The sequence below is a fragment of the Pseudopodoces humilis genome, chromosome 1, assembly GCF_049639895.1.
Source record: "Pseudopodoces humilis isolate 2021_Gansu_Grassland_sample_001 chromosome 1, ASM4963989v1, whole genome shotgun sequence".
In the NCBI taxonomy this organism is placed as follows: Eukaryota; Metazoa; Chordata; class Aves; order Passeriformes; family Paridae; genus Pseudopodoces; species Pseudopodoces humilis.
The window spans coordinates 94280155-94303086 of record NC_142200.1 but is presented as its reverse complement, the minus strand read 5'-3'; the positions used below and the strand labels follow the sequence as shown (position 1 = coordinate 94303086).

The following is a 22932-nucleotide window of genomic DNA, read 5'->3' as shown; positions in this document are numbered from 1 at the left end:
GTGTTTTATCTCACTTCAAGTCTAACACCCATGGAATTTCACTATAAGCCTCAAATCTTATGAAGTGAAAGAGTAATCATCAAATAAGTAAAATCTATGCTGTCAGCTTAAGTGATTCTTCACCAAAGTTCACAAGGGCTAAAGCAGTAATTAATTCATGACATTAAAATGTCTGAATTTTGAGCTGTCTTGAGTCTTTTCATCCTGGCAGGTCTAGAGAAAAACAGAAAAATTTCCCAAGCAAACCTCAATTATTTTTGTTTATTAGCCAGTAAAATATGTTCTTAGAATAACATAAAGTGTTCCTTTTAATTATTCCTTCAGTTTTGGTAACCAGGCACAGATTTCAAAGGGCACATAAAGATGCATATTAGTACTAATCCTCTTGGCTCTTGCATGATTCTGAAGACAAGATCAAGTGGCATAATATGAAAGCATTGCATCATAGATTTTTTGTTTACATAATTTTTTCAGAAAGGCCCAGCTGTGAAATGCAAAAAGCAGCCAAAGGTCACTAAATGCATTTTGGAAGGTTTTGAGCTATAAGCAGAATATGAAAAATTTAAATTATAACCAGATTTTGAAGAGACTGGCAGGTTTGGGTGTGGTGTATTTTTTTGTTTTGGTGGGTTTTTGTTTGCTTTTTTGTCATTTGTTTGATTTTTTGTTTGTTTTGTTTTTATTTAGGTTTTTTGTTTGTTTTTTGGTTTTTTTTCCCAATAAATATCAATGTATTTTAGAGCTATCATGCTAGACAAAGTTCCAAGCACAGAATAAAACACAAGCTCTGATTACACTTTTAATTTTACCTCTGTCAACACTTTGATTAAATTACTTTTCAGATGTATGAATCTTAATTACATTGAATGTGAAGTTTTGTCCTTGACCTACTACTACCCAGCCAGATGTACTTCAAAGAACCTTTCTCTCTCCAGATGAGCTCTACTACCCATAAAATTTGAGTTACATTAAAAAGCCCCTGCAAAGAGAAAAACCCATACACATGCCCCAATTTAGAATTTTTTTCCTTCTTTCCCACAATTAAGCATGTAAAGAGAAACCTCCTTGTCTGATAGCTGTTAGGAACACCAGACTCTGTTGGCCTAGCGCATTCTTTCTCCACTGCAGCGATGAAGAGATGCCAGCACTTGTGCACACTAAGGAGCAGAGATTGTCCTCTATGTTCTACATTTCACCTAACAGAATGCTTTTTTTTTTTTTTTTTTTTTAATTTGTAAATACCTCCAGAATTACAAATTGTAGAAGTTGAGACTTATAAGAATAAACATTTTTGTTAAAAACAAAATACAGCTTTTTGGAAAGAGAGTAGCAAAAGGTGTTTTCTTTCTAATTTATAACTACAGTAGGAGTGTTATAGTGCTTGATATTTTCTCACATTAATTCAGCAGTTGTTTCCTTGCAACAGGTACAGCCACAGAATTAATTATTTATAAATTTTCTATATTTTTTAATGAATTTTCTAACTAATTTAAAACTTTGTGTATTCTAAGTTAACATTTTTTTTTTTATGCTGATCTCTTATTACCAGTCAAGGTAATGAAAATAAAAATCTGACTCAACTAAATACATTGTGTTCAGGAAGACTTAATTTGTGGTACTACAACATGGAAAGGTCAACAAAAATTGATCTGAAGTTTTATCAGAAGCATTAATAATTTAATTGCAAATAGTAGTCTGCAGGGCCTAATTTGCCATTCTGATGCTTCAGAAGAAAATGCATTTACATGTAAATTATATTCATATAATTATTTCTGTAGGTGCAAGTGGTTCATTTAGAACAAACAGACGCATTACGTCTGATCGCACAGCATCAATCAACGTCTAGAAAATCTATTTTTGCTTGACTTCAGTCAAGTGGATACTACGCATATAAAATGTATAGAAGAAGATTCAGTTTACTTTTCTAACAAAGTCTGTTGGTAAAATGAATATATATATATATATATATATATAAAGACATGAAAAAAATTCTCATACCAGTTTGATCTATGTTTATACAGAGGATGTTCACAGTTTCATTCAGGATTAATTCTGCTTGAGTCTAAAGAGTTCTATCAATGAAAATGCCAAAACAAGCAAGAATGACATTCAGACAGCCTAAATGCATGGATAGTTTCTTAGTGGCTCAGCACCTCACTTCACACAGACCCCTCTCCATCACTATTTAGAGGTACCTTGCTATGTCTGTTATGAAGGGTGTAAAATGGGTCTTGAACCTGGGTCACCCAAACACGGATAAAAACATTTCTACAGCACATCAACAACTCTAGAAAACAACATCCTTAAATGCTTTGTAATTTTACAACCTAAGCACTACTCTCTTGACCATTACTATGACACTCAGTACAGTAACAAAACTATTTTCAACAACCAGCCAACTACTAATTGAATACAGCAACACTGCTATTAGCTGTCCTTTCATGAACCAACAAAAAAAGTTAGAACTATACTTACAGGTCTGAAAATATGAATATCTTGATTTCTAGACACTAAGTGAGAACTTTTCGCAATGCAAGTTGCTGTCTCCAGTTTATCTCCTGTTAACATCCATATCTGCAAAATAATGTAAGAGGTTACTCCTTTGGATATTAGCATGTCTGTTCTCCAAATCTACATGACATCTATTTCCAACTTTTCTCTGTCACCTTTTTGGATTAGATTATCCAAGAAAATATACTGATTTGTGCATTTTAAAGAAAAATTAACAGTTTGTACTGCAATAGTATGCAAAGCAGAAAAGAACTGTCTTTACTTTTTGCAGCTCCATTCCCCTTCCATTCTCACAAGAGCCAATGTCTCAATGTATATGAAGACAAAGCAAAGCTCTAGGGAAGCATGAAATCCTTTCCCTATGGCCTTGATACTACCTTGATCAGAAAAGTGAGGATACAGATGACATTTGTCAGCAAAATGATGCAACACAACAGTCTGTGACCCTGGTGATAATCTCAGAAAACAGCAGCCAAGCCATGAGACAGCAAATCCTGGAGCATGAGCTACAGTCCCAACACCCCAAAGAGATCCCGCCCACTGACCATGCAGAACTGAGAAGGCAGTAAAGTTTAAGGGATAAAGTTGTTCTGTTCTTAATGTATGACAGCACTCTTGGCCCTTAACACCAAGGTTTGTTTGTACAATGACTAGTTAGTAAGATGATGGAATCACCAGTGTAAGGAAATTATTGTCATTGCATTCCAAAATTCTCCTGGTTTATTTTGTCCTCCTGAGCTTCCTGTCCTGCAGATTATGGAGGGGCTGAAGTCCAGCACAAGCAGAATATGCAAAAATACCCCACTGTGTCTGATTGAGTTTAAACAATGCAAAGTCATTACAACTATTTGGAACAGAGCTTGACACTGCTTAAAGCAAAATGTTTATAATCTTGCCCTCTCCCCTCAGATATTGTTCATATATTTACATGAAACCCTCTCTCAAATAAATGCATTACTTGTATATGTGAAATTGATAGGTGTCTAGCAAACCAACTCTTCTGCATGGCTTTTCATGTCATCCTTTAATATGAAATGAACAAACCCCAGCGGCAGTTCTGAATTCTAGTTCGAATAATTCACCTTTTGATCTTTGCTGAAACTTCCTACGAGTGCCAAACCTGAAAACATTGTTGTCACACAAATCTTGCGCCAAACTCATTTAGTGTCAGCAAGGATAGTTTACTGTAGACAGCCAGGGGATAAATGACTGAAACACACATATATCTATCCATTGGTAGTTTTCCTACAGAAGTAAGTTTGAGATTGATGAAACATGTGTTAAGCAAGGGAACTTCACACACAGTGTCTTGTTTGTTTCTGCTAGTTCATGCCCAGAATGTGTTTAGGATTTGACACATTTCTCATTTTGAAAGAACCTAAATGCAGACAAATATAAATTATATCTTAATTTGAAAAGTTAATAAATGATAACCTGTTATGTCAGCAATGTGTGTTTAGTACCTTTATTCCAGCATTCCTTAGCATCTCTAGAGTTGGCCTAACATCTGCTTGCAGCTGATCTTCTACTCCAGTGAGACACAGTAATTCCATTTCTCGCTCCAAACTCTCTACAACAGCAGCAACCTTCAGGTTTCTATCATGTATGCTTAACTTTGCTTGGTTATATCGACTCTGCACAAACACAAAAACATTTAAGAGTTTGCTACGACTCATAAAGTATACATTCAGTCTACCATTCACTGATAGCATGGATTCATTAGGCTAAATGTTTGTCTTTAAACTTCTTTAATGAAGAACAAGACTAAAGGAGCAATTTTACTTTATACCCAATGTTATACAGGGCTCTTCTGACAATTCACCTAAAGAGAATGCCTCCTGAAGAACTGTTAAGAATTAGGCATCACAGCTTCTAAGGAGGAAAGGCCTTATCTTTGAGAACAAATAGATTTTTTAGGTCATGCAGAAGCTACAAAAATAACATTACACTAGCTTCTGTGAAAACACTGTCCAATCCAGTAATAAAGTAAACAGGATCCTACATATGACTCTAGAACCATCACTAATGAATGGAAAAGCCTTTAACACATTATGGACAATACCTCAATTATCTATTTTTTAAACATGAATCATCTTTCTTTGTAACCGTAAAAAAATTAAAAGAGAAATTTTCTCCTTGAAGTAATTAAATATGATAAAGCACAAGATCACCCTGTCCATTCATACCTCAAAATCTTGATACTGTTCTTCAGTAAGTGATTTTTTGGCGACAACCAGTGTGCGCAGTCCTTCTCTTGCCATATTACCACACTAAATGAACCAAGCACAGAATAGCTATACAAATATTCAATCCTGTGTTCATGCTTTACACTGTATGCTAACAGGGTATATCTGTACCATAACTTTAGGTGTTTCTTTAGACCCTTAAAATACTCTGGAGAAGCCACAAACAGGATGAAAAGCAATTATACTTCAGGTCCCCCAAATGAAGTGGTTTGCTACTAGTAAGTCAATTAGATCTCCTCTCTTAGCATAAAGAAAATTTCTTTGAGGATGAAACTTTAAAATACATTAAAACTTCTTTTGAGGCACGTAACAGTAGTGTTATACTACTATTAACGTACAGAGGTACATTTCTTTTTTCACTGAAAGTATCTCTTATCAGAAAAGCATCTACACATTAAAAATAGCCATGGAATAGCATGTCTTAATGAAAAACAAGGCTCTCCAGTGCAAACACTTATTGATTTGACCTCATAAAGCTAAATAAATTAAACAAGTATTTTACAATTAATTGTGCATCATTATCGCCAAAAGTAATTTTTATGACATTTTGCTAGGTCTTGAGGGAGTTTAATTTATTCATGTCCCTGAATAAATCAAACTGCCCTGCAGCAGATATTGATTCATATTGCCAATACCATTATGAACATACATGGTGTAATCATTGTATTAACATATTGGCTGTATGTAGGGTCAAAAATAAGATGATTGCTGGTGCCGTCTATAACACATAGTAAAAAATATTAATCAGGTTTGAAATTCAGTCACTATTTTATTTGAAGTTTAATAAATGTGGTTAAAAAAAAATTAGTTTGGACAAATGCTTGTCAAAGTCTGTAATTCATAATCATACCTTGTTGCAGATTTTGATCAAACCAGGGCATTACAAGATAAACAGATTTATAGCAGAATACTTCTCAGAAGTAATTAGGTTCTATGTGAAAGGTCAGTCAATGAAAAACAGCTTCCTTGTTTTAAGTAGGAAGGTGTCCTGCTACTACTACCAGCTTCGCTTTTCTTGTATGTTATTCAGGAATTGGAAATAATTTTAATCCCTTAAAACCCATTCAGGATATGCATAAATGAAGTTCAAAATCTATTACTGCATTGCCTCAGATTCTCCTTTAAACATATCCAAATTCTATCTGATATATTTTAGATTTTAAATTTTTATAAAATTTTAATTTTTGTAAATGTTGATTTTCTTTCTTACCTCTTCTTCTAACCAATCATTGTACTGTACAATAGTGGACATGGCAACGTCTGCACCCTTCATGTAAAATGTAATTTCTCCTGAAGATTCATCCTAAAATTTTACAAAAAAAAAGGGGGGTGAGGGGGGAGGAATATCTGTTTATAAAGACAATTACCTACCAATAACTTAATTGCCTTCTGAAGCACTCAGTAGGTTCCCATTTATAAAAGACAAAGCACCTTGCCAAGAAGTAAGTTTTATTACTGGATGTTACTATTTCCAGTGTTATCTCTGATTCCATTGAGACACATGTCCTCTATTTCCATGTAAGAGGACCAGTTCTAGCTGAAGTCAACAAGCATAACAGATTCTTAGCATCTCTAAACTAAATTTCACTGTTATGTCCCCTCTAATTTATATTTTTTTTCTTGGGTGGCAAATACCAACCCAAAACAGAAAGCTCTGCATCTCTGAAATACCTGCCAATTAAAAATTTACCAATAACTTAGTTTAAATGCTTGTTACACGTTTTAATGATGCAACATTCATTGCATATTCAGTTAATCCATGCACAGGTAAATGGATTAGTCTGATCTGCCAGTATTTTTTAAAAAATCAAACCAAACACCCAGAAAATCCCCCAAATTACCCTAACTATGATGCCCATGCGCTTGCTCTCGGAAGTGAAGGGGAAGATCTGCAGGATATAGTATGTCAGGATGTGTCCACCAGGGGTCTTCAGCTGCATTGAGGTCAGGTCCCTGCTAACCAGAGTGAGACCCACACTCTCTGTCCACTGCACCAGAGCTACCTAAAGAAAGAAATAAAAGAACCCAAACAAACCAGAAAAGATACATATTTAAGTGTGAAAGGTCTATGATACTGTGATATAAATGAGGCTAAAGCCAAACAACTGTTGCTACGGTAAAAGTGTAAACTCTTCCAAGAATCTAGGGGAAAAAAGTAAACATCAGCAGACTAAAATCTTAACACATCCAATTACATGCTTCCCTTGAAAAGCTTACAAAATTTCTTATGAAGAATATAAAAAACTTTTTTGAACTTATTGCTGAAAATGAGGTATTTAGAACATACTGTTCAGAAATAAGTATTCTAAGAAATAACCCATATTCATTCAACAATAGATCAAGGACATCGAGTAGAAATTTTGCAAAATGAGAGTACGATTTCTGTATCAACGAGACTATTATGTAAGTAAAAGACTTTGGGAGTATTTCCATATAAAATAGTTTATTACATCTACATTTACATGCAAGTTGAGACAATGTAATAGCTAGTAAGTAGGTAAGTAAAGGACCTTATTTTTAGTTTACTTTGTTCATTTGCATAATTTTAATACTTTGTTTCAACAGTAATATGTTCTTACACCAAATAAGATGAAAACCAAGCTTACAATACTGCATCCCACAAACTCACATGGGAAAGTCCCTTTTTCAAAATTTTGCTGCTTTGAAATGCATGACATCTGGCTTCAACATTTTTCTATATAATACTTTAATTATCTCCCACCACCACTGTGTGATTTATTCCTTCAAAAAATGAACATTTTAGAAAAACTGCCTTACTGATTTTACTGTTTTATATACAAGACACATTCCATATCTAATTTTTCCTACTGATGAAAGAAAGCTTCTCCTCAATCTACTTTTAGTTTTCCAAATGCTAATCATTACTGGAAACCAGATTTTTAAATCACTAGAAAGATAACTATAATGCAGTTCACATGATCTTTGGGGATCCTGGATTTTTATGGATGAATAGGCTCTGCTATTAATCTTAGGCAAGATGAAAAAAATAAAAACCAAGAACTCTTATAAAAAATATGAAAGTAGAAAATTCCCTTGGTAAGTTCAACAGACTTGACGGTCACTAAGAATTTCACACAAAGTAGATAAAACACCTCAGCTTCTAGGAAAATTTAAAATTGGAATAAAATCCTGTGTGAACCTGTAAAAAACCCTAGAAGTGCCATCTGTGAAGGCATCACAAGATGAAAATACAGTGAGATGCAGTAATGGATGAGAATAGAACACACTTTGAAAAGCACCATTTTAAATTCTTGAAAACTACAGGAAGCCTTTTTACAAACTTTTCTTCTTCACCAGAAGTAGCATATAAGCTGCAAATGACCCAGTACTTCCAAGGTTAATTTTCCATTTTCACAGTGAAGGGTTACTATTACATTCTGACCTGTAAATTGCATCTTTCTACTAAAACCCTATCATCTTATTTGTGTCCTTTTGCAGCTAGGACTTAAGTGGTCTATATTTGGTGGCTCAAATCTGTTTATTATTTTATTTATGCCTGGCTTCACATACCATTTAAATTAGTATTTTGCAGCATACTCATTTTGTGTTGTTTTACCTGGCCTATACTCAATTGCATTTTTATTTTTTCTTCTAAATTGATCAGGGCAAATACCATACAAGGATCAGTCAATAAGGCTCAAGTCAAACAGATGCCTACAAGGACACTGGAAAAACTCGAGAGAAAGACAAGTTTGACTCTCATCACTCAGAATGACTCAGAGCAGCATCCAAAACAACATAGCCAGATCTTACCATTAAAATACTTAAACGTTTTAGAATGTAGAATTTTTTTCCTAAACGAGTATTTCACATGTGGCATGATCATCTACATTATAAATCTTAACAAATACATATATAATGAAAGGCTGGCTATAGAGAGTTCAGAAAAAGGATTCTTAGGCAAGTAGAATGTCTCTTCTTGAGGTTTCACTTCTATGAGTATATTCTCATCTCTTCAATAAATTTCTGAAATTTTACATTAAAATGGTCTTGCAGTCTAGTGTGCCTAAATCAAGAACACCCACAATGCCAAGCAAATGCAGCAGCTGTGGCTTCCATAGAGCTTGACATAATGGTTGAAATCAGATAAAACAATTAAAGGTTGGGCAAGCACAGAAGGCTTTGATGGTGATACTACCATTTTGTTTTACAAGAATCCATTGCAATGATAATATTTATTTGCTGATAACCATTAATTTGCTGATACACAAACACAAATGTAATATGTCAAGTTTCTTGAATCCAGGTTAGGGACTTATTTGAATATTTTATGGATCTTCTCTGGCTTATAACAAAGCTCCCCTTCTATGGAAACCAGCTGCGTGGGAGACACAAGCATATAGGTGGCTAAATGGTCTTCCCATTACTGAGCCACAGGTATGCAGTGAACCCACTAACTGTGCCGTGTTCCTAGGGCAGGTAATGCATGTGGAGACAAAGAGAGATTTGTGGTTGCTAACTTGCTAATTTTCTTCCTCCTCAGCAGCAACCCAAAGGGTAAAGATGGCCATCTACCTCTCATGGGACGTCAAAGATGCAACTTCCAAATTAGGAAAGAAAGGAGCAAATTGTGAAACAGAAATGCAACAGATCTGATGTGAGCTAGTGAGAAACACCTCATTTAGTCTTCTTATCCTAAGTCTTTCAGGTGCTTCCATTTACCACATGCCCACTCGAACTCTTGTTGATTCCGTCAGCAGTCTCCCCACTAGAGGCCACCCAAACCTCTGAGCTTCTGCAGTTCACAGACCCAAATACCAAAGACTTAATTACCAGGGCACAGATTTCCACTCAAAGGCAAATTGAGAGATTTCATAAGGACACTTTCCCAAATCAAGCAGTAACTGTGCAACCCACACCATCACCAAGAGCAGTGCCAGCTCAGGAGGTAGAAGCAGCTTCTCTAAGTAGGATTGTGTTTCTAACTCAGTCACCTGAGGAACGAGTACATTTCCAGAGGGACATGGAGAGGTGAAACTTCAAAAGCACCACTGTTACAGACCATGGCTGCAGGTCCATGCTTTGGGGATGTAATCATCCCGTTTATTTAGAAATGTTCGTTTATGGAACCAAATCAAACCAAACAGCTTATGCACTAGGTTAGCTTATGCAGGTTTCCATCACAGGACATGCTCTGCGCACCATGTTTGGATCCTGTGGGGCTGTACAGCTCATTGCTAAGGCCACAGGCTCTAGAAGCCTGGCTATCATGCTTTCCTCTCCTTATGGCCTAGACTATCATTTCTGCTCCCTAGCAGAAATACTGAACTGCTCAAAATTTACAGTATTTGTTGCTCAAAACAGTTTATGAACAAAGAATTGTCACTTTCAATGTACAATATTCTCTTCTGAGCTTACATTAGTTTAAGAAAAAGATCCACTGTCTTGTGGCTGCAGTTGGCAGTTCTCCACCTCATAGGGCAGTTTGGGAGTTCCACCACAGCTGTACTCACAGCTTTCCTGGAGCCCTGCTATGAGTCTTAACACTTTAGCCAAAGAACAACCTGCATAAATAAAGTCTTCAATAGTTTTGGCACATATGAAGGAGCAATTTGTAGGGTAAGAAAGGACTAGAGATGGAAATTTTGGAAGCTAGTCTTGCTGCTTAGAAGAATTCTCATGTAACCCACCTGTACTTCTTTCAGAGTATTTAAGAGCATCTTCACTTCAGACAATAGGATCTGTTTCAAAATCAAACTGTTATATAACATATAGAAACACTGTTAGTATGGTATTTTTAAGTTAAGGCTATTGCTTTAGAAACAGGAAACAAGCAGTGAGATATCCTTTTCCCACTGTCTGTTTCCAACCATTTCCATCAGGACTGTTCAACAACTCATATCTGTCTCCAATCAGTGCTGGTTTGTTTATATTTATAAACAGTGATTTTATAACTAACATTTGCAGTCCATCACTTTTCATAAAAAAACCCTTCATAATTAAAATAAAATTATTAATTTAAAAATACTGCTTGATCATGTGAAAAAACTACCAATCAATATTCAAGACAAGCTATGGAGTAGTTATTCTTTGTGGGTCTCGAAGGTCATGCAAGTGATGGTTTTATGCTACTGAGTGATTTGCTTTTCACAATACATTGACAAAACAACACAATTAGTCTTGCTTCAATAAGCACACACAATAAAATGAATTAAACAATACAACATGTCTCATACATTACAGCTTCACTTTTGTAAACACAAAAGCTGCTTCACTAAGGGCATATAATTTCCCTGTCTGTTTTTAAATGATTGGCTTTGTATCCTTGTAATTAATTTTAGCAACTCTGTTGTCTCTGGACAGAAACGTTGGAATTAAATAACTGACCACACTTTAAGGTAGTATTTAAATATTCAAGATCCAGGAATTAGAAATGCTTGAGACTGTAACTGTGCAGAACAAAGCATAACCAATAAATAGCTGGTTTATGAGAGTAAGCAGTCATTAAAAATCATGACTGATCAACCTTTTCTGACTAAGGGGAGCAAAGGTCTTCAAAGGCTCCTGTTCATAGCATGTCCTGAATTGCTTGGGTCTCTGACCTTTGAACTCTATCGCTTTGCCTACTTAGCTCATATCCTTTTATGATTGTTCATTACATTAAGGTAACTGGCTTTCTGCAGATGAGCTGAACCCACACCTATGATGACAGAGTCGAAGCTGGGTTTTGGTGTGGGATTTTTGGTTTTTTTTCCCAATCCAGTGGGTTCTCAGTGAATGTTTATTGTTTGCTATGCCACAGATGTAGAGGACAAGTGACAGACAAATGAAACCTTCCACTCTTTCAGAGAAAATGAAATATTGATCACTTATCATAAGAAACAAAGAGCCTAGCATAAGTAGGGTTTGCATTATGAATACAAAATCAGTTACTTATCTCAGGTTACTCTAACAACATCTTTTATGATGAATGTATCTACTTCTAAATGTGCATACTTTGTTATGGTTATATTATATCTGTATGTGGATGCACACATATACACACAGATGTGAGGAATTTCAAAAGAGTTCCTCAGGTCAATTAATTGTGTAGTGTAGCCAGCATATTACTGAGCTGTTTCTTATACCTTCTTATTTGGAAGAATGGTTTGTACTTATATACTGTTCTCTGCTCTTTACACCCTATGGTGTGATCATGCAATATTATATAATGCAACAGACAACTGTGCAAATAACATCTTGTTTCAAAAGACTGCAATCAAGTCAGATCCATAAACAAAATCTAAAGGAACAGGGTTGCAATGTTGAGAAAGTACAATGCATAAAACCAGTTAAGTCTATTAAATGATAATGTTGTTTATTAACCAAATATGTTGTGATAGGTCAGTGCTGAGGTTAAACAGAAAACATCAATTGAACCATTTCCCTAAATAAAGCTCGAGGGTGCAATATTCAAAGCACTTTATTCAATAAAAAATGCTTTTAAAATGGTACTTTGGTGATTGGGAAACATTGGCATCATCCGTCAACCTAACTGCAGGAAAGTTCAATAAGCTAAATAATGAACCATTTACATTATTTTCCTTAGGCTCCAGTGATTTGCAAACATTGCATCAATAGAAGTCTTAAAAAAATTATGATAAAGACCTGCTAGTCTTTCAACTCTTAGGCTTTTTTCTGTCATGTCGCAATTTTTATGCTGTTTATATGCTTTTTGTAGCTTCATCTTTTTATAAGACTCTATTTAACATCAGTTTCTCATTATATTACAGCATATTTGCTCAATATGATAATTTTAGTAGTGTTTCAAGAATTATCTTTGAGAAACAAAAAGGAAATTTAAGGCTGTTTTAGAAGGGAAACATTTCATTTCACTGCTATATAATATTAATGTATGAGTTGAAACGATAAAAAAAATCATTATTAAAAGGATATCTGTGCATTCTCTCCCTTGCAGCATGAAAAGTTTCTTTGTTGTCGATTTCTTCTACCTCCTTTTCCACCCTGAGTCCCAGATCTATTATATTAGCACTTTATCAACTTTCCTTTCCTTCCTTTCATCTTTCCAAGGTCAAATTCCCTACTGTCTTCCCAGGGCACCGCTTGTATAATTCTTGAGTCTTTCAGCAGCTTTCTTTAGTAAATATGGGAGGAGAATTGCTCTTCATGGTAGCATTTTCGGTTTTCAAACAACTGAACAAATATTCAAAAGGCCACAGGGAGAGACAAGTGAGTGAGAGAAAAAACTCACATAGTGTCTCTCAACTGCACATCTCTTCACCTGATTTAGTAATACCTTTGGCTATTTAAGCAGAATGTTTTCTTAATTTATAGTTATCATCGTATCTTCATAGGCAGATCCTTGCTCACGCAGTCATTCATTACACTCAGTAGTACCTCACAGGCTCATTAAACTGAAACATTTAGTAAATGTGAATGCATGTGCTGATGAAAATTTGTACATGTGCATAATACAAGTCAAACATTATACAACTACATATCTTAAACAAATGCCCTTTCAGGATTCTCAATTCATAATGTGGATCAGCTCACACTATATAACACCACATACAGTATTATGGATTATTGATTTTAGTCAATGATCAGCATCTCAAATCCTGCCCAGAGTTTTATTTTTAAAACTGTTCTGACTGCCATATTTCAGTCGTGGAGAACGAGCCACTTCTTTTTATTCTACAATCCTTTGACACTATGAATGGTGCTTATGGCATCTAAAATGTATGTAATGTCTGCTAATTTGTTACAACATGAAGACAGATTTAATTTTATTTCTTGCATTCCTAAAAACACTTGTTATAGATTTGTTACTTTTAGCAATTATAGCCTGCAGTTTGAACTGCTAAAGTTTTGTTAACATTACATATGGTGACATATTAGACATGAAAACCAAATGTATACATGAACAGTACACTATGTGGCAAGATGAAGTTTGTGAAAGAAACATTGTCTTGTATGAGATCAACTTGCACAACTAGAAAAATATTCAGGCTCTCAGGTACATAATCTCTTCTTCACATCTTACAACCACCTTACTTTATTTATGACTAAGCTACTGTGGTTACAACAACAATACCTCCAGAAAAAGCTAGAAATTCTTTAAAACAAAGGTTCTCCTCAACCTGCTCACTTTCAGATGCAAGCCAACCTCAAAACAGTCTGTCTCTCCGTTTTATTATATCAATTACACACATTTTTAAAGTGAACTCATTGCAGCTTCTTGAAACATGAGCTTTGTCTCTTTCTTGTAGTATCTTTATAGATTGAATTTTAGGTAATCAATTTAGGGACCAAAATAGGATTATTCAGAACAATAACTCAAATCCAATGGGATTTGTTTAAAATTTGGATTTCAATAGAAGTCAAATACATGCTTTTATTGAAATAGTGCCTTAAATTTGTGTTACACTTGATGCACTTTTGAAAGAACCCTAAAGATTATGAAGCTGGCTAGAGTTTGAAGCTCAAAAATTTTTCTACAGAAGCATTTGAGGTTTAATGTTTTTTTTTTTTTGTACATTCCTCTATGGGAGTTTTTCTAGTTAGTTTTGTTTTTGTTAGTCTTGTTAGTTTGTTTTTTCCTGTTAAGAATCTATACATTCCAGTATCTGGTATCATCTATAACTAGTGTACCAGGTTGTCCATCACTCAGAACAGTTTCATATTCCCTTTAACAGCATACTATGGATTAATGCTTTGAGAATAATAAATAATAAACATTTATTTGCAATCCTCAATACAGTATTGACCCCAAAGCACTGACTTCACAGATCTTTAAGTGAAATAACTGAAAACACTTTAATACAACAAAGAACCAGCAGCTCTTTCCTAAGCTATAGAAAAAATAAAAACAGATTACTGTTAATTTTAAAGAAACCCCTGTTCAAAACACTTTTTTTTATGGCTCTTCTCTTTTTAACTTAGTTTACCCCATTCTTTAGGAGATGCAAATATTTTCAACCTTGCATACCAACCTCATCAGGGCTGGAAGCCTGGTAAGTTCTATTTTCATCGCTGAAGTCCTGATCCACCTCTGCATATTCTGTTTCTCCAGACACACCAGCCCGGGATTCATACACGGGGGTCACATTGTGGCAGAGTGCAATGGCCTTCACCGCTTCGTGTATCCGACTGCTGACGCTCTTTCGGACTTTGGGCGCAGACGATTGAGGTTTCCTGGACGGTGTTGAGCTCGTACTGTTCCCACTGTTCTGAGAGTGGGCCTTTAAGACCCAACACAATGAATAGTAAATGAAAATGGAGACAAAACATGAATACTTATCCATCTATATCTGACTGCTCCCCGCACAGAGGTTGATAAATATGAAGGCAAATAACCATCTATTTATTTTTATATAACCTACTGTTAACTCATTCAGCTTGTGATTCATAAAAAGCCTCATCTACTTTTATTAAGAAATTATATGTATGTGGGCTCATAAGCTTGCATTTGTAGTCAAATTTCAATAACAGAGCCTGAAGAAAATTGAAAAATGTGAAACGCAATCAAGTATGTTGGAAAAGGGCTGAATAATTGGATTCTGCAGAAACCCCTGCTACCTCACTTCAGATTTTACATTTTTCAATGTTCTGTCACAACAGTCCTTTCGTACCTATTGCATTCAATTAATTATTTTTTCTTTTCCTTTTTAAAAAAAAAATATTTAAAACAGCCACCAACTGGATATGAGCTCAGAAACACTGAGACAAAATTTTAAAATTTGCTGTTTTGTTGGTTCTTCTTCACCTGTGTCATTAAACTAAAAGGAAACCCTTTTTTTTAAATCTTCACCTAAATCTCTGTTTTTAAAAGATCACCACATTTGTGGTGATCAGAAGAGATCAGAAGAGAAGAGGGAAAAAAAAAAAAAGTAGCATCATTTTAAAGTATAAATATTAGGAGTCATTAAAATACAAATATTGCTGATTTCATTTATAACTTGCACGATTTCTGTATTATTTGTGAACTAATGCAGTTTCATGCTTTTGCTGCCACTGAAATGTTTTTGTCCTTACAAGAATGCAATAATCTAATAAAATAATCATGCAAAATAACAGTTTGACACATATTTGAAGATCATATGACTGTTGCATAACCATTAAACTAGCACTGTTTTAAGTTATCCTTCAGAAATGCTCAAGCACATGACAGAACTAATCTTCCTCAGGAAAGCACTATGTGCTTATAAATAGTTAAAATAAATTGGGGTTTTCTAGGGAGGGGTCATTGGTTTTTGTTGGTTGGGTTTTGTTTTTTTGTTTAAAAGTCAGCACATTAAATATATCAGCAGTACCACCACAGGCTCTTCCATTCACTCCAATGTAACTCAGAAAACCTTTTCAGAATCCACGCTTTTTTCCTCCTGACTGCAATCTGCTGAACCGTGAACATTCTGCCCATCAAATTACAGTGTTGTCTAATAAAGGGTTTAACTTTCTGCTCATCTGGCACTGCTTTTCAACTACTGCTTTAAAACTCGGCATTTGCATTCTGCTAACGCTGATGCCATTACAGTCACAAATAAATTAAGCTGATTTACTCCTTCTGAATTATGTTATGTTTATTGATGCTTGTATAATTTAATTTCACACAAATTCCATTAAAGATTATGCCCTCTATCACAAAATGCTTCCAGTGGGGAAATATAATCAGGTTATAATAGATTTGTGTGTTACATTAAGATGACAATAGTCTAGTAGGTCCACTGTAATAATAAAACAGAACACAAACAAGGGATAAAATCAATGTCACACAAGAACCACTGCCTATCTAACCGGCGGCTTCTATTATCATAGATTAAATAAAAAACCTCACCATACTTTTTCAAATTGAAACAATTGTTTAGTAGTTGTTTGGTTTGTTACTGAGACTCCATCATTGCTCTGTTTTAACAAGTTGCTACTAACACAAGTGTAATGGAAGCATTATTTAAACATAGAGTAGTGTTATATAAAGCTGGAAAAAAGGACATTTCCAAGAAGGTTCTTTTCATCATCTACTAATAGCAAACCTACATTTTGGAAACCTTTTTCCCACAACTGAGAAGAAAAGCTTTGTTACAATAACTAAAAACTTGTAATCACGGTTACCACTCAATAAATTTTACAGTAATTAGTAAAAGCTTTATGTAATAAGAATTCCAGGAATTGTGCAATTCTTTTCAGGTAGCATATTGAACTGCAAAATATAAAACTAGTATTTGTGAGCATGCCTCCCCTAGAACACTGTTGCTTAGCTGTCAAACTCACTCAGACCAAGGTGTGCCAGCTCAAGACTGTCAGTTAATATCATTTATTGCTACAGTTGTTACTGTCAATACCCAAATGACACATTATAAGAAAGCCAGATTTGGGTGATTTTTATAAACTTAGTAACAGTTAATTTCAGTAAAACATTTTGAACCAAATTTGGACAGCTGATCTTTAGGTGAAAGAGCTCCGTTTCCCATTTCCAAGGCAAGGTTATTGTATCTCAGTTACTATTCATGGCTACAACTACTAAAAATTAAGCTGAAATAAAATTATCCAAGGAAAAGAATTCAAGAAAGGGATTTAATTGTACAGACAGAAAATAATCAAGAATCTAAGTTGTAAACTTAAAACTTACACATTTCATCATTGTCTTCCCTCCTTTCTTTCCTCCCAAAAGCTAAAAGTATTAACTGGGTCCAGTGTAGTGTTAAAGTTTTAGCTTTATTTTAATAAAATAAGAAGGGAGCCATAGTTTACAACACAGCTAGATATTCCAATCAATTGTTGATGCTAAAATCCTTTTACAAGAGAAAATGAGGACACAGACAAGGTCAGTCTACAAACTTAACTGGATGTCCTAGGGCAACTATGATGCTTGTATCCCCAGCTGTCTGTTCTCTTTGTGCTGGATATTAAGTTCTGCACATTTAAGACTGGTTCCAAGAGCCAAAAGCAGGGAAGTGTGCGGTTTGTTTTCAGAAGCTGCACCTTCTTCCCTGCACTCTCTCTCCTGGACTGTGTTGTCTGCAGAAGGGACAGTGGGACAGAGGTCTCCTTTGTTTTTAGTTAGTTTATATCTAGCTGAGGCAGAGAAGTTCCCCGCACTGTGGCTTTTCTTTTTCTTGGAACTGATCAACCTGCCCTGGTCTGAAAATCAGAACAACACTGGGAGCTCACACCTGTCACCCACCAGGGCCCAGGACATGGTGTTTTCCAGTGCAGGAGGGACTGAGAGACACTCAGTGAGCCAAGAAACACCCACAGAGGACTCTGAACTACAGAAGGACTTTCTGAATTTGCCATCTCTTTAAAACAGCAAGAGATATCATTGTTTAATATTATTAGTCTTTTTTATACTTGTGAATACTTGTTAAATAAACAGTTTTTTCCACTTTTCTCCAAGGAAATCTTTCCCGAATGGATGTGGGTGGGACAGGCCATTTGAATCTGTTTTCCAGAGGGACCCCATTTGGAAGTTTCCTCCCAAATTTGCCCTAAACCAGGACACTGGGGCAAGGCAGTCATGTCTGTGTATCCAAGTTAATTATGGGGAAAAAAAATGATATAAATTTATATTATTATACTGTAAAAAACATGGAAATACTAGTGAACTTTTATTTTGTTTTCTTTTCTGTTAGTGTTCTTATTTTTTGTTTCAAAGAATAGAAATAAAAAATAAAGTTCATCCTAATCTCAGAGGAGAATCAGGTGTTTAGGAAGGTTTGCAGCAAACACCCAAATAGTTTACATACATAAGAAATGCAAGTAATGCTTGCAGAATCCCACAACTGACCCACACAGAGACAAGAAGTCGCAATCCTCCTGTACACTTTCTAGACCAAGCACTCTTATACATCATAGGAACACTGTTCTCAAGCAATATGGACTTTTCCATTTTCTCACACTTTCTCCCTGCCAGTTCTATGATGTTTGAAATCATCTTAATTTTTTAAAAAAGAATTTTTAAATATACCTGTGTAAGTTTTATTTTGACAACTACTGTTATACCATTTGATTAATGGCTTTTCAATATCTATTCTTGATGAGTATCTTCAAAGATATAATTACTGTTCATGTTGTTCTGGACACCTCCTTGTAATTTGTAGTCTCAGTAATGAATAGCTTACTCCTAGATGATTTGGCAGGAGAAAGACTGCACTGCACAGAGAGGTTAACACAGATTTCTGCTAGTGAAGAACAGAAAAGTAAATCTCTTTAAGTGAGTATTATGAGGAACTTTGGAATCAGGAGAGAACTATGTACTCTCTCTTATTTTTCCCTTCCATATTTCTTAAGAGATACCTACACATGACAACTCTCATAGCATTTCAGATCCTAGATATAATTATTAACAATGCTTCAGTGCTGTTAACCACCACCCCCCCATATGAAATGTAAATGATTAATGAAATACCTGTGAATAAGAGTTTATAATATGACTCTGTATTTCATCCATTGTGTCTGTTCCATAGGAAACAGTACCTAGGTGGAGGCGCTTAAATATCATCTCATTCTGTGTAAGCGTTCCTGTAATAAAGGAGAAATATATCACAAAGCAGTGAAAAATACTCGGAGATGGCCACAAACACCTCCTCTCCCCTCCCCCCACAAAAAAATCTTTCCTTTGGAAAGAAGGAATGAATCACGAGTTAGCATCAATTTAGTTAAATTAAAGGAACATTTATGGAGAAAGATCAGGGTTAGTCATTCTGGAAGAAATCACTGGTTCCACCTGCAAGCTGATTTTGCCAATAACTAAATGTGCAAACTTAGAGACAAAAACCTTATCTTTATATATAAACGACTGAATTTGCAGTATGTGGATGGAACTGACTCAAAAGCCAGTGCAAGAATTTGCACTATGTATCAGAAAATCTAAAGAAAAAAACCTCTAGATGAAACTCCAAAAATTCAGAGAAGTTTTCCACACTTCATGTACCAAGGGAGATACTCTGGCAATTGGGCATGCCCAGTGTCAGTGTTACCTAGATTAAGTCATTAAAACCTAACATCACTTGCAAATCTGGCAGATTCAGCCTCCAAGCAGAATAAGGCAGAATGAACAAAATCAGTGTTTTCTGTGCTCACTTCACATTTGTAAGAAACTACAGGGTGTCAGTCAGACTGACACTGCATCCACCTCTGCCAGCCACATCCTCTGGTTTGAAAAACCTCTAATTGAGGGGTGGGGCTTCAGCTTTGCCTGATGGGGTATGTGAGGCAGAAAGGGGCCACTACTGCCTAGCTTTACATGGTCAGCTCACAAAAGATTCTTTTGATTATGGCCCTTCCTAAAATTTTTTCCTTGTGGCTACTCAGGCAGAGCAAGTATAAAAATAGTATAAAGTTATTCCTATTTGTGTCATTGAAACGCATAAGTGTGATCATAAAAAAATAAACCCAACACGGTACCAGAGAAGACATTCTTGAAACTTCTACACTATTTTAAAAATGGAGTATAAGATGGTTATCTGGAAATAAATACTGCAGAATAAAATATTTCATATTAATTTTATTTACCTTAACTATTTTTATTTCTTGTCTTTATCCCAGTATGCCAAAATACATGCTAAGCAACAAGAGAAGAAAAGACTAAAAGCATGACATATGCTATAATTATCTGCAAAGCAACACTGTCTGACCAGCCAGCATCTAGTTTATGCACTTATCAGGACTAGAACTATCAGAGATCTTCAAAGATTCACTAGGGCTGTAAAGTCTCATGTCTTTCCCAGTTGCATTTGAGATGTCTACCACTCCCACTTCCTGGTGATACCTGTACAGTGACACTTCATTGTTGTACCACTGCACTGCACTAGCAAACCCTGTCTTTCTGTTTTACCAGTCAATACAAGATGTTCATTCCAAATTCCTGCTTTACCATTAAAAAACTACACTTTCCATTTGCTTTTAACATGTTGTTAAAGATTTTTCTTCCTATAGTCAGGTTATTTGAATTTTTAAAAACAATTAAAATAAGGTTCATGTGAAAGGCATACATTCTCTACAAAATATGCATAACAGTATTAAAAATTTACATGAGAAGCTGAACATTCCCAAGGCTGGAAAACAGCCCAGAAAGATAAAGGTCCAGATCTCTATAATCAGCAAATTGGAAATTTTTTGTTACTTTTATACATGGGAAATGAAATTATTTTCTTTTACAGTAATTACATAAACCCACTTTTTCTAATTTTAGAAGCTGCACTTTTATTGAGACCTTTTATTAAATTTCATTACATTTTTTACTTTAATTCGAGGCCAGAAAAATTCAATCTCCAGTTTGCACATGAGAATTATGAAAATTTCTACCAATAAATATGAGAAACTAAAATCTCCATTTCTAAAAGAAAGCAAAACCAAAACCCACACACTGTGCAAAAATATTCAGTGCAAGAAACTTCCAAGCCAATCTTTATCACCTTCCTAACTTTCCAGGCGTGCTAATACCTACTCACTGCCCTTGGTTTTGCCAAGTCTTTGAATTAAAAAAGGTCTCTCTAGGAGTTGTGAAACTAAATGCTAGTCAAAAGGTGAGACAGCAGGCAACTGTCAAACCTGCTTCCCACTATTTCTGTAATTGCTACTTGGGAAAACTAAGCAGGAAACAAAATTAGCCCTATGATTATTATATGGAAAGATTATTTCTTCTGACACCACTAAATCAGTCCGACTCCATATCATGCTTGGTGAGGGAAGGTTGGATGGCTGGAAAATTTGTGTGTTCCACCCCCTCTTTCTCAGCAAGCAGAGAAGAAAAGCTTCTGCACAGAAAAGTATGGATTTTCCTATCTTGCAATCAACAGAAGCCAGGGAAGAAGATTTAGGAAACATAGGTGAGGAAAAAGACTCAACAAAGACATGGAAATAAACATGCTGGAAATCCTGATTCAATACTTGCATCTTATACATGTCTTATACAATCCTTTTTATCAGCTGTGTTAATAGGAAATATCTATGACAAATAACTAAAACAAAGAAAAGAAACAACAATTCCAGTTTGCTCATGCTTACCAAGACTAGTGAAAATCTTTCAAGACCAGCCATAATAAACTTGATGTGTTGTTAGACAAACAGGGGTAGCTGAAGTATGTAAAAATGCTCCCAAAAATTCTGAAGAAAACCCACCTTAAAAAATACACCTTTTTCAGCCATCCACATGGAAATAAAGTTTCATCATGTCAGCAAATTAAGAAATTATTTTTAAATTCTTCTAACAATGACAAGCCAAGATGGGACAGAAACATTCCCAACAACTTGTTCCATAGATTACATGGTGCCAACCAATTAACGTTGTAATTTTAGCAGCAGTTCTCTCTTTAATTTTAGTGTTTTAGTTGAAGACTAAATACTCCATGACAGAAGAACACATCTTGCATTTTATGCCCCCAGATGTAAACCCTTCAAAAATCTAGAGGCAGATTTTCTAATATAGCCCACCTTTTGAACAAGAAAAACAACAGAAAACTGAGCTCTTTTAGTCTGCTCAAGGTGGTAAGTACTATAGAACAGTCAAGGAACTTTCTATTTTTAATAATATTTTTAAAGACTTAGTTATCAATCCCACACTTTCAGGACATTGCTAATATGAAGGTATTAGATTTTAAAAAGTTTATTTTAGAAAAGCTTCCAGAAGGCACATTAGTCAACATATCATCTACTACTATTACACATTCTTCAACTTAGCTCTGGAATGCAGGTACCACACAAGGAAAATAGCCTGACAAATAACAAATAAGTTAGCATAGAATTGCTGGAGAAAAATTTAGTGTGCTCTTTAATGAAGCCAAAAGCTTTTTTTTTTTTTTCCTTCTTTCCTACAATTGTATCATTAAACACAGAGTAAAGCAGGCAAAGAGGAAATTAATTTCTAAGGAAAAAGTCCTGAAGGCATCGTTCCTTGGGTGGCAACAGATGTGATTCACAACAGAGCAGCAGAGATTTTTTTGTTGTTGTTTTTTGAGAAGCAGATGCAGATCATTCTGATCCTGTATTACTAGCTGGAAATTTGGACCAATACCAGCAATCTAAAAAGTCCAAAACAAGAAAAAGCAAGAAAATATGTACATCAGAAAACTTAGTAACTTTTTGAGAAATTAAGAGGATGAGTAACTTTTCATATAATTTGAGTACTTTGTTTGAGCTATTTGCTTAAACAGACAAAAAAGTCAGTGTAAGTCAGTGTATTTAGGGAGATCAGGCCTAATCAGTCTAATAATTAGAC

General features: G+C 35.1%; 1 protein-coding gene across 3 annotated transcripts in view; it reads right to left on the bottom strand.

Annotated features, from left to right (window-relative positions):
- Positions 1-22932, bottom strand: part of ATP9B (ATPase phospholipid transporting 9B) — a 154139-nt gene that overhangs the window by 10798 nt on the left and 120409 nt on the right. For 2 of the 3 annotated variants that reach the window (XM_005525241.3, XM_014254567.2), the window contains exons 14-20: positions 19123-19235; positions 14711-14959; positions 6599-6760; positions 5968-6060; positions 4698-4781; positions 3975-4145; positions 2476-2574 (exon numbers count right to left, since the gene is read on the bottom strand). In XM_005525241.3, coding sequence (XP_005525298.2) covers positions 2476-2574; positions 3975-4145; positions 4698-4781; positions 5968-6060; positions 6599-6760; positions 14711-14959; positions 19123-19235 — 971 coding nt within the window. The remainder of the gene's footprint in view (positions 1-2475; positions 2575-3974; positions 4146-4697; positions 4782-5967; positions 6061-6598; positions 6761-14710; positions 14960-19122; positions 19236-22932) is intronic. The other variant, XM_014254568.2, reaches the window with a different exon arrangement.